Source organism: Mizuhopecten yessoensis, unplaced genomic scaffold (genome assembly GCF_002113885.1).
Source record: "Mizuhopecten yessoensis strain PY_sf001 unplaced genomic scaffold, ASM211388v2 scaffold5141, whole genome shotgun sequence".
In the NCBI taxonomy this organism is placed as follows: Eukaryota; Metazoa; Mollusca; class Bivalvia; order Pectinida; family Pectinidae; genus Mizuhopecten; species Mizuhopecten yessoensis.
The window spans coordinates 88,822-101,274 of NW_018405900.1; the positions used below are offsets into that span (position 1 = coordinate 88,822).

The 12,453-nt window shown below is 35.7% G+C and overlaps 1 protein-coding gene across 2 annotated transcripts; it reads right to left on the minus strand.

Annotated features, from left to right (window-relative positions):
• Positions 1–44: 44 nt before the first annotated feature.
• LOC110450229 (differentially expressed in FDCP 8 homolog A-like) lies at positions 45–11,543 on the minus strand. Of its 2 annotated transcripts, none has more exons than XM_021497602.1 (10): positions 11,289–11,443; positions 8,549–9,069; positions 7,786–7,883; positions 6,745–6,894; positions 6,228–6,372; positions 4,999–5,063; positions 4,092–4,191; positions 3,707–3,834; positions 2,825–2,938; positions 45–594 (listed from the first exon to the last, which is right to left on the minus strand). In XM_021497602.1, the coding sequence occupies exons 2-10, from the start codon at positions 9,060–9,062 to the stop codon at positions 271–273; spliced, it is 1,638 nt and encodes a 545-aa protein (XP_021353277.1). In that variant the 5' UTR covers positions 9,063–9,069; positions 11,289–11,443; the 3' UTR covers positions 45–270. The 2 variants fall into 2 exon arrangements, with proteins under 2 accessions (XP_021353277.1, XP_021353276.1); XM_021497601.1 differs by lacking the exon at positions 11,289–11,443 and adding an exon at positions 11,458–11,543 and having other exon boundaries at positions 46–594.
• Between the last annotated feature and the right edge of the window lie 910 nt (positions 11,544–12,453).

Below are 12,453 nucleotides of genomic sequence, written 5' to 3' on the forward strand. Positions count from 1 at the left end.
GATCAATTCTTCTCTTCGGAAAAAAAAATTCAGAAAATTTGTTTAGCCGGTGTTATCTGAATGGAACGGTTCAGAGGGATTCCAAAAAAGGTAAGTGTACTTATCAAAACCACTGATTGTCTGAAAAATGGTTTGTAATCGATCTAAAACGAGATGAATAGAACGGGGGGGCGATAATACCCCCCTGTCGATAACACCCTCCGTTGCTCTATATACTCTAATTCCGTGGGAAAATACTCATTGTTAAACATTTCCAGGCTCCCGCAAGACTTACACGACAACACCTTCCAGGAACATCTTAACTTTCGAAAATAATAAACAGCTCCAAATGTAGTAGAAATAATAAATAGTCCCAGTAAAAGGAAGCCATACCTGACAGTCAGTTTTGATGTGTTGTGCCCAGGCAGCATGAATAGACACAAGTTTTCCAAGGAGGACATCAGACTGAATTTCCAGGAGGTCTTTCATGGAGTATGTGTCCCAGTTCTCCACAAAATGCTGGCGATCTCGAAGCAGCAAGAGAAACTTCTGCTTCATAGCATCCCCACACACCAACAGGTATTTCTTCATTATCAGGATCTCCTCTCTCAGTTTCTAATTGGGAACATATGAAATGATTCGCAGAGATAGGGATTGAACAGAGTTTTTAACATTCACGCCAGTATAAATGCAAATTGGTACATCCAAATCGCAGTAAACCATCTAAATATGTTGCGTTTTCATGTGAAATACAGAAAAAAATTGTTTCAAAATGTATAAGATTCAGTACATTAACTATATTAACGCAAACAACATATGGTATGACGTTGATAACGGTGAGTTAACATTCCTGGAACAGCTTTAGGTCATCTTAATGTTTGCTTCTTAACATGGTCTAATGATCATGTTACATGAATGTCAGCCATGAGGGAAACATCAATGGAACTCATCCAATAACATTGTATACAGCCCAATTAATTTAATTTTTCTCATAGTGTACACGATAAACATACTTTTTTAATCACCCCAATTTTAGGGTTCTCATAACATGTAAAAAACGGAGAAAACTTCATACAAAAACTCTCACAATCATAATTAAGCACAAAATTTATAGTGCAATTTTACTTCCAAGCCTTACAGTTGGTGAGATTAACAAGAGGCCCATGGGCCTTAACGGTCACCTGAGTCCTACAGTATTAATTTTTGTTGTTGAAATATGAAGTGGAGATAATGATGTCAATCATCCCTACCAAAATTTGAGTAAAAAAAAGTTAAGTATAACTTTAACTTAAGTTTTTCAGGACAATGAGTTGATCATTCCTAGACCGAGTTTCAGTTAATACGACCTATTAGAACTTGATTTTAAATTTTAAATAGTTTTTTCCAAAATGGCAGCCATGACGTCCATATTTGATTTTTGATGGACCCAAAAAAAACCACTTTTGCCAGGACCATGAGTTGATCATTCCTACCAAGTTTCAGTTAAATCGGCCCAGTAGAACTGGACTTTAGGTTTGAAATAGTTTTTCAAAATGGTCGGCCTTGGTGGCCATATTGGATTTCTAATTGACCCGAAAAATAACAACACTTTGTCAGGACTATGAGTTGATTATTCCTACCAAGTTTCAGCTAAATCGGCCCAGTAGAACTGGACTTTAGGTTTGAAATAGTTTTTCAAAATGGTCGGCCTTGGTGGCCATATTGGATTTCTAATTGACCCGAAAAATAACAACACTTTGTCAGGACTATGAGTTGATTATTCCTACCAAGTTTCAGTTAAATCGGCCCAGTAGAACTGGACTTTAGGTTTGAAATAGTTTTTCAAAATGGCCGGCCCTGGCGGTCATCTTGGATTTCTGATTGACCCGAAAAATAACAACACTTATTGTCAGGACTATAAGTCGATCATTCCTACCAAGTTTCAGTTAAACCAGCCCAGTAGAACTTGACTTTAAGTTTGAAATAGTTTTTCAAAATGGCGGCCTTGGCGGCCATATTGGATTTCTGATCGACCCGAAAAATAACAACACTTGTTTAGGGAGTTGTCAGTAACATTCCCATGAAGTATCAATGAAATCCCTTTGACAGTATTTCAGCTTAAGTTGAAAATGTAAAATGTTAACGGACGACGCACGACGCAGGTCGCACGACAACAGACGAAGACGGATAGCAATAGGTCACTTGAGCTAAAGCTCAGGTGACCTAAAAACACAGTTGGTTACAGTCAATTATAATGTTTTGGAAGTGAACAAAGAAAAGTTGTTGAGTACCTATGATAACTACGAAGAGTTGGTATTTTACATGACAAGAGTTATACCCTAACATGAGCTTTCCTGTTTTTAATTTACATTCAAACTTCAATAAAGTACTGCCTCTCATTTCATTTGCCTCCTCCCTTATTGCCGACTTGTTCACAGATCTCTTTTCCTTACAATTGAAAATACTTCTAAACATCACCCTCTTCTTATACTGCCATATATTGTCAGACAAATAGTGAAAATATCATGAGAATTTGCTGTATTTAACATTATAATTCATAGAAAACTAATGAAATAGAAATGATTTCAAAACAAACCTTGTATAATGAACTTCACAGCAGATAAAAGATTGTCTGGTAAAAACTAAATGTTTGGAAACTTTATACAAAGAAACCTTAATATACTATTTAGGGAATCATTTTGGTCTACCCCATTGGATACTTAAGATTACTGACCCACAACAATATTGCCCTAAACAAGTATTGTGCTGATCAATGTAGCTAGGACAGATTATATCCACATCTGTGATACAAGTACAATGAAGGCACTTTACTCTCTAGCAGTTTAAAAATTATTTGAATTTTTACCTTGATTTCATTAATTTCGTCAACAAAGCTGAACAACATGGGATTGACATCTTGTATTTGCATGGCAGCCTTCGTCATCATCAATTTCAGGTACTGCTTTGATGCTCTACACACCTGTATTAATTAAATACCAGACACAACAAAATAACAGGTAATTTAGGGCAATCTACGCCGGGTACAATGATTGACAATACCTGCACAGTAAAACATTTTTATGTCAAAGCTACAGGGAGGGTTTGTATTGATCGTCTGAAGGAGGAAGGCTTGAAACAAATAAAGAATTGTATGGCGATTATATCAATGTTAGGGAACTGTTTGACTGTACCACTCCACATTGTACACAGGCACAATGTACAAAATGCAGAGTTGTGATAATGATGAACAGCCCTGAATTTCGTTCTGAAATTGGTCAAATCAGTGTAGGTTTTTAAAGGAAAAAACTAATTCCTATAGTGATATAGCACTGTGCTAAATACAATGCAAAAGCCCAGCAGATATTCTGAAACGTCAAAGAAGTTTAGTTCATCATTGAGTACAAGCTATTGATTTTATAACAAATAGAACTGTGGTTTATTTATTTTTACAAGTTCTTTTATATAGATCTATTTAAAGTTGGATCCTTTTTAAATTGAATTGCTTGAATCTGCTTGGACTGTAATTACTTCTAGTCTGTTGTAACTTCTTGAATGGGTTTAGTTTCGTGTTTTATGCATATTGTATAATAATATATAGATCCAGAAGATTAGTAAGTTATCCGTATCTGTGTTATAGAAAATCAGGTAAAGTTTCTGTATATCTGTACAAAAATTTCTATGTAAACATAGTCATACCTATGGTAGGGAATCATGGAAGAAAATGTTTTGTGTGAAATAAAAAAAATACCTTTCTAGGTTCAAAATCCCAGTTGTGGAGGACCCGAGCAGGAATCACCATGGTATCATTCCAGTGACAGAGTTCACAGTAATAGTTACCCGAGTAATCACACAGTCGTGGTTCACTGAATCCAGGCTCTGATATATACAAGGTAAAATATAGTAAAGTTAACGATCCGGTTAATCAAAGACGTTTGAATAGACACAAAACTTTCTATTCTTGCAACAACAACAAAATGTGAAATGCAAAATGAAATAATTTAAATACTCTGAACAATTTTTTATTATGTTTTTCCTTTTGTTAGAAAAAAATTGAGCTATGCGAAAAAGTTTACAGTAGGCCACAACACAGTGGAGTGATACTTACAACCACATAACCATGAATGGTAACTTACTAAATGATATTGGGGCCCTGCATTCTGCACACCTGTAGTTCTGGAAGGACAGGCCCCGTGTAGGACATATATCATTGGTATACGTAGGATTTTCCATTACCTGTAAAAGATTTGGAAACTCAATAATACAAAATATAATAGTGGCTTTTTACTGAGATTTCTATTAGAGAAGCTTTTCAACATTTCGTGTTGTCCTGGTCATGAACCCAGTATTCCAAGTTACCTACCAAGCTGAATCCGGTATTCTAGTCCAAATATTGACTGAGCTTAACAAGGTTCAACTCATAAATGTTTAACTCTGTAATCCACAAATTTTCCCAGCAAGCAACTCTCTTTGTATGGTGGCTGAACTTCCAAGCAAGTAAAAAGGGGTATAGTGGCAAAACAAAGTACCATTGTACAACCTGATACCAGTGTACAACCTGATACCAGTGTACAACCTGCTACCAGTGTAAAACCTGCTACCAGTGTACAACCTGATACCAGTGTACAACCTGATACCAGTGTAAAACCTGATACCAGTGTAAAACCTGATACCAGTGTACAACCTGCTACCAGTGTAAAACCTGATACCAGTGTACAACCTGATACCAGTGTACAACCTGATACCAGTGTACAACCTGATACCAGAGTACAACCTGCTACCAGTGTAAAACCTGCTACCAGTGTACAACCTGATACCAGTGTACAACCTGATACCAGTGTAAAACCTGATACCAGTGTAAAACCTGATACCAGTGTACAACCTGCTACCAGTGTAAAACCTGATACCAGTGTACAACCTGATACCAGTGTACAACCTGATACCAGACACCAGACATTACAGAACTAGTTTACACTCTTTCCCTGTGAGAGCAGTTATATTACTCCGATACATTGTACATAAGGAACAGTTTATGGTACTTACTTTGAGACTTGCACATGTCCGTGTGATCATGTTTAAGCACTTTTCATGAGCACAATAGCCGCATTCTGAATTGAAAAGAAGACAAAATAAATATTAAAAAAAAATATATAAAAAAAAGACAAACTCATATTCATCTACTAGGGCTATGATCATAAGCTTTCGTTATTTACTTACTATATGTAAAATATATGTTTATCATTCAAAAAACCAGCAAGGAAAAATGAGATGATTATTGCTTTTTCAAACTATTCAGACATTTTCAGAGGATTGCTTTAATCTTGTTACAACATTATGACATAATAGAAAAAAACAAATACGGGGAGATCATAATGATTTTAAAGTTCCTTTACAGTTAACAGGACTACATAAATAAACCTTTACCATGTCAAAATTCATGTTCTTTTACCATGACAACATTCATGTACTGTTACCATGACTACATACATAAACTGTTACTATGACAAAATTCATGTTCTTTTACCATGACAACATACATAGACCGTTACCATGACAAAATTCATGTTCTTTTACCATGACAACATACATGTACTGTTACCTTGACAAAATTCATGTTCTTTTACCATGACAACATTAATATACTGTTACCATGACTACATACACAAACCGTTACCATGACAAAATTCATGTTCTTTTACCATGACAACATTCATGTACAGTTACCATGACTACATACATAGACCGTTACCATGACAAAATTCATGTTCTTTTGCCATGACAACATACATAAACTGTTACCATGACTACATACATAGACCGTTACCATGACAAAATTTATGTTCTTTTGCCATGACAACATACATAAACTGTTACCATGACTACATACATAAACTGTTACCATGACTACATACATAAACTGTTACCATGACAAAATTCATGTTCTTTTACCATGACAACATACATGTACTATGACCATGACTACATACATAAACTGTTACCATGACTACATACATAAACTGTTACCATGACAAAATGCATGTTCTACTACCATGACAGCATTCATGTACTGTTATCATGATAACATAGTAAATAAAAACTTAATATGACTATACACATGTATTGATGTACGTTGTCATGGTAACATTACATGTACATTGTATATAGTCTTGGTAACAGTACTGTGACCATGACTACATACATGTACTGTTACCGTGACTACACACAAACTGTTACCATGACTTGATACATTAACTATTACCATGACTACATACCTGTACACTTAAACCAGGTCTGTATCACTCCCAGAATCATGGTGTTACACTTCTCACAGTAGTGTTTGCTGCTGCTGCTGATCTGACATTTAAATTTATGGCCGACTGCCAGTTTAACATCATCTTCAATAGGTATTGGTCCCTCCTGTTAACATGCATGTATAATACAGTTTAGAGGGAATAAACACACCTGAGCCTAGGAATATGAAACTGACTTAGATTTAAGTTTAAATATTAAACAATGCAGTAAAAGTGTCCTTGTAAGTCAATCCAAAATTGATGAAATATTACATAATCACATTATATGTATGTCAAAACAGATTTTCATTTACACATATAACACTGAAAAATTAGGAAAACAAATTTCTTTTCTTCTTTTCTTATTTTTTGTATCTCTAGCCTAGTTCCTGACTCCATTCAATAAAATTTAATAGGGTATAAGTGTTTGCAGGCATGACTGCCTCTATATTTACATTAATATAATGACGTACCCAGAACAATGTCAATTTACATGTACCTTGATTTCTTGCAGCTTCAGTCTGAGTTGTACCAGTTTTTGTACAAGGTTTTTCTGTTTGTCTGAATCCTGAGGTACCTGTAGTATCATATCCTTGCAGTTCTCTATAGCCATCTCCATCTCCTCCGTACTGCTCAGGCCAAAATGTCCCTAAGAATCAAAACAGGAGACCATGTAATAACACTACTTAGGGCAAAGTGTCATATTAAGAGAGACATAATGTCATAATACTTCTCAAGCTAAAGTAAAGTGTCCCTGACAGTCACATTAGTACACGTATCTCTCAAATCTTAATCCATCATTTAAATATGCCTGCTTTATTCACCTTGACAAGGCATTTTATGGCATGATTTTGTTTCCAAACTTTAATTTCACTTTTTTTAGCCTCATCATCAACAGATGTCTTCAGGTTTTATGCTCAGTAAGAGGTGGACACCTGCAGCATTGTGGTTGTATGGAGGTTATTCTGTCAGAGGTCAATGTCATTTGTTGTTTAGTCCTTTAATCTGTTTGGCTGATGGTTTTTCATCCTTTCCAACCTTTTTAAGTTTTTCATGGGAAACAGATTGGGTGACAAAATCTAAAATGTCTAAAAAAGTACTTAAAAGACCAAATATTACTGGCAAAGTTTAAGCTATTGAAGACAATCAAGTAAGAATGCATGTATCTGTTTTTCTGATAACCCTACCTACATGTATATGTAACCTAGGTTTTGGTACCCACCCTACATTTATTCTTGTAAATTTTCAACAAGCACTGCTGAAGTCAGGCACTCTGTTTTTTTGTAAAAATAGATTATTTAAAAATAAGCAAATATATTTATTTAAAAAAAAAAAAAAAAATCTAGCTACCTACCCTATCCTTTTCATAGCCTTTAAGTGAAGCTCTGCTGATTTCAAAAGTCAACAATCAAGTCTTCTTCGGAAATAGTGTTTTCTATACCTTAACATATTATTTTGGTAAACATAACTTATCTTAATGTTTGAAGTGATCTATCTGAAATTCAACTGTATATGAATGTAATAGATGTCGTAATTAAACCTCGGGGTGTGAGAAGTGGTCCTCTGCTAAACCTAAATCTGCATATGTTACGTCGGCAGCATCGTCATCAGACAGGTTCATCAATGATGAACTGGTTTCTGTGAACAGGACAAATAAAACAGAGTTAAGACAGAAGTAGTTAGACGTGTGACAAAATTACAGACATCCTACAAACTGGACAGATCAGTGATATTGATCACTTATCAATTTGTCCATTACCATATAACTTCAAGATTTGTAGTCGATGTTTAATATTTGTACTTTATTCATCATCGGATAGCTACCTACAGAACCAAACCATACAAAGGATGATAAACATCTGTGATATATTTTTACTTTAATATCATACAATATTGTCATCATGATGGTGGACACTCAAGCAAGATGAAATGTAAAAAAGGAGAGGGAAAATGCAATGAGGCTGAGATTCAAATGCAGGACGTCAAAGCTCTAGCAACATTCCCAGTAAATAACCAATTCCAGTTCTGCTGCACTCTTCCCTTTCTTCAACAAAGTGTTTTAGGAAGGAGAAAATGTGATGGCCAGACTGGGTGCAAGCTTTTGAATTCTAGACAGACACTTCAATCAACTAATCATTAGCTACTTTAATTTGTCATCAGCAATCGACCCATTCCAGATCAGCTTGTTATACTATGTTAATCCTTTTATAATGTAAGTGCAATTGCTTGTGATCTGTTTAAGCTAATTAACCTCATTATTAACTTAATATTCGATTACTGAGGAAATAATACCCGAGTCTCACCTGACTGTTTCCTCTGGTTTCTGTTTGAGGAGGTGATTGCAGATGTGTTGAAGTAATCCTCCTCTATGTGAATGTCATTGTCAAATGGATTAAATCGTTTTTTCTCATAGTCTTTTTTCAGTTCCTCCTCTGACAGACTGGAGGAGCGAGAATTCTCTGTATCATTACGTGAGTTTTCCCCGTGGCATGCATTCTCATCATCACATAATACATTAGAACTAATACAGCTCCTCTCATCCGGCAAGCCACTGTGTTCTTTATGGTGAAGTTCAGACTTAAATTCCTCTCTGTGTTGGTGCTCGTCGTATTCACCTCCAGAGGATGTGAACTCCTCCTCGGAGTCTGACAATCCCGTTAGGATACTACCAGTTAGCTTCACTGAGGCAGTACTGCTTTCCAGGCGATGGATGACCCCTGCTGACCCGTGGGAGTTAGTCAGTGATGTTCTCTGATGCTGAGGTAAGACAGATATACTTGTCACCCTAGCACGCTCAAGGTCCTCCTCCTGTTCCATTGCAATTCTAAAATGATGAAAAGAGAAATTTATTTTGTGATAGGTATGTGTATAAACAGGTACTGACAAGCACATCTAGATATTTTTCTGGATGGGGGAATGGGGGGAGGGTCACCATTCCACAACATTTCCAAATCATTTTGTGGTGTGAGTTGAGTTAAACAAATCATGTCAGTTTCATCACCTTGGCTTTAAACACATCCTAAAATCAATCCCCTCGGACTTGCAGTGTACAAGTACAAGTTTCCAGTCACAAGTACATAGCTCTTGTAACAGGAGAAAGAGAAATCAATGTAACGGCAAGACCGGGATTCAAACCTGAAACCTTCCTAAATTTTAGACAGAGGCTCTACCTATTGAGCTACCCATTCACCAAATATCGACCCAGTCAGACTGTCCAGTTCCGCTTAGCTCTTAGAGATATCTTCTGTATATTTGGTAGAACAGGTGGTGCAGGGGATTACTGGATATACATATAGTGCATTTGCCTTTCACCAAGACAGCTGGGGTTTGATTCCGAAAACCAAACATAAAAGGTATGAGGTCTCCTGCCTGACAATGTGGGGATTTTCTGGGTACTCCTGTTTCCTCCCTCATTAAAAAGTATAAGAAAAACCTGCGCACTGACATCCAGGCCAAGAAGAATGATTAATACAACTTGATCCAGCTTATTTCATAACTGCTGTAAAACAAATTAAGTATTCTACACTGATAAACATACAGAGTGAAGAAGGTGTGTATTTAAGGCATTTTAACGAATCTCTGTGATGCAGTCTTAAAGTTTTACTACATAAATTTGTCAAAACGTACAACGTTAAGGTTCCAGGTTGTTTCGCCCCAAATCCTGTTCGCCCTAGGTTGTTTCGCGCTAGGTTGTTTCGCCCTAAAACATTTTTTTTAGGGCGAAACATTGTTTGGTATTTTCTTTTGATTTTTATTTGTTTTAAGTCGCAAATTAAGTCTTCTTAGTCTTCCATATCATTAAAATCAGTTTTATTTTAAAAAAAAAAGTGTTTGTGTTGTTTTTAAGTATATTGTAAAGCAAAAAAACGGAAAACGTTATTTTCTTCACGCCGACACACATTATAACATATATTGAATTGAATTTTAGAAATAAATAAGAATAGTGAAATGAGCCATGGTGAAATTTTAATTACATTGCGGGGTATACAACAATGTTATTTTTCCGTGTTAACACATTTAGTCTATTGTACACATAATCGTTGCCGTGTGACGATGTTTTCTTTACTTGATTTCTGCGCACGTTTGTGTTGTTTTTTGCTAATTGGAGGAGATCATTTTGAGAAGTTTTGATAGTACCGACCAATAAAAATTCATATGCATATTTGAGTAGATAATTTTGAGTAGGTAACTTGTCATAAATAGGGCATTTCTCAATATTTTGTTATAATTCAACATAACGTTATGGATGATATGTGCATTTTGTGCGACTCTGTGGGTTAGACGCAGACAGCATGGTATGACGACAGCTAGGGTGCTTTTTAATTGTTTATATATTGTTAAAAGTTGTATAAGTATTACTATTTTATATTTTTAACGTTAAAACATGTAGAGGTGCATTTTATAAAGAACAACATTACTTAATTAAGGTAATGAAATGAAAATGATAATATGCAGTATATTCCGGATATTATATATCTGTTGTCGGCTTCGGTGATAATATACAGATTCTTATTCATCTTCCGGCACGTAATTATATCTTGATTCAGGAGAAAGATAAGTTTTTTAACTTTTAACATGATATTTATGACTTAAAGAATATATTTTTTTAGGGCAAAACAACATAAGGCGACCGGGATTTGGGGCGAAACAACCCTTAGGACGAACAGGATTTGGGGCGAAACAACCCGTTACCCAACGTTAACCACAGACTCTGTTAGATGGCCTGAGGGAGATCATAGGAGCCTGAAGTTCTGTCAATAATGAATAATAATAGTAGTACACAAAAAATACCCCTAATATGCTTAAAAAATAGAGCATATTAGGGGTATTTTTTTGTATTACTATTATTATTCATTATTGACAGAACTTCAGGCTCCTATGGGGAGATAAGGTGAGTGAAATCGTTTTTGCTTGTTTACATACCTATCAATGCCGTGAGAGATCGGGTTTAAATAAACAAAAACGATTTCCCTCGCCCAATTGAATGCTTGTGACACAACATAACAGATCACAGGTACTAGCCTCGTCTGTCAATACACCTACATTTGTACATGTACTGTAGGCCAGCTACCTGTGAACAGACACTTTACTTCAGTCTGATCTAGACTATTTCGTATGATGATGACTGTGATCTCTTCTGCACTGGACTCGAATCTGTAAACACACACATTTATGATCGAAGTAATTATAATTCCATGGTATTGGTCCTTACTTATGATTTCAGCATACCAATACCATCCACTGTCCTAACAACAAACTCATGTTGCTCATATGATTCCCGGAAGTTTTCGTTGTTCGAAGGGGAGATAACTCTTTAATTATGAGATTGAATTACAAATTGATTTTGTGACATTTTACTTATATTGTTCATATTTCAATGTTTTATCTTATGTAACCACATGATTTTACAAAACATGTTAATGTAAGTAAAATATATATTGATCAAGACTTTAGCAGACTTTGGAGCAAACTGAAAGTAGAGTCCATCGGAACATCTTGATTTATTATCCGGGACACCTCTACCATTACCCTTCTATGTTCAACAATAGCTGTTATATTGCTGCCACCATCACCAATGTAATTATGTTGTCTCTGCTATAAATTGCCACCATATTGTCAGATATAATTTCAATATCTGTTTTTATTGTTGATACAGTGTTGTTGTTTAAATTATTTCTAAAGACTTGTCATATGTTTCCGTGCGTTATAGGCCTATAGGACTATCTATTTCCGAGCAGACATTTTATTAGCTCCGTACTGCGGCGTCCGTCGTCCGTCCGTCCACTTTTTCTTTTGAACGACTTCTTCGGAAGAACAGGAAGACCTAGGGTCATGGTATTTGGCCAGTAGGTACCTGGGATGGAGTGCTATAAAGTTTCCTAATCAAAATGACCTTGACCTAGTTTCAAGATCACAGGGGTCAAATATGTTAAAAACTTCAAACAACAATATCCTAAAGACTATTTGGACTTAAGTCATGATACTTAGGTACAATATGTAGACCAGCAGTGCAAAACTTTTTCTTTGTTACAGTAATGATGTTAAAGGCCAACTTTAAATGCGAGGCAGGGGTCAAAGGTCAACATGGGTTAAAAGCTTTAACAATCTTCTTCTCAAGTTCCATAAGGCCCAGGGTCATGATATTTGGCCAGTAGGTACCTTGGATGGAGTGCTATATAATTTCCTCATTAAAATGACATTGACCTAC

What these genes read in the sequence shown, in the direction of transcription:
- LOC110450229 (XM_021497602.1), bottom strand. Translation starts at nt 9,062, where the DNA reads ATGGAACAGGAGGAGGACCTTGAGCGTGCTAGGGTGACAAGTATATCT. An exon ending in TGAAGCTGCAAGAAATCAAG is followed by an intron (nt 6,373 to 6,744) that starts GTACATGTAAAT and finishes GCATGTTAACAG; the next exon opens with GAGGGACCAATACCTATTGA. An exon ending in GGGATTTTGAACCTAGAAAG is followed by an intron (nt 2,939 to 3,706) that starts GTATTTTTTTTA and finishes TAATTAATACAG; the next exon opens with GTGTGTAGAGCATCAAAGCA.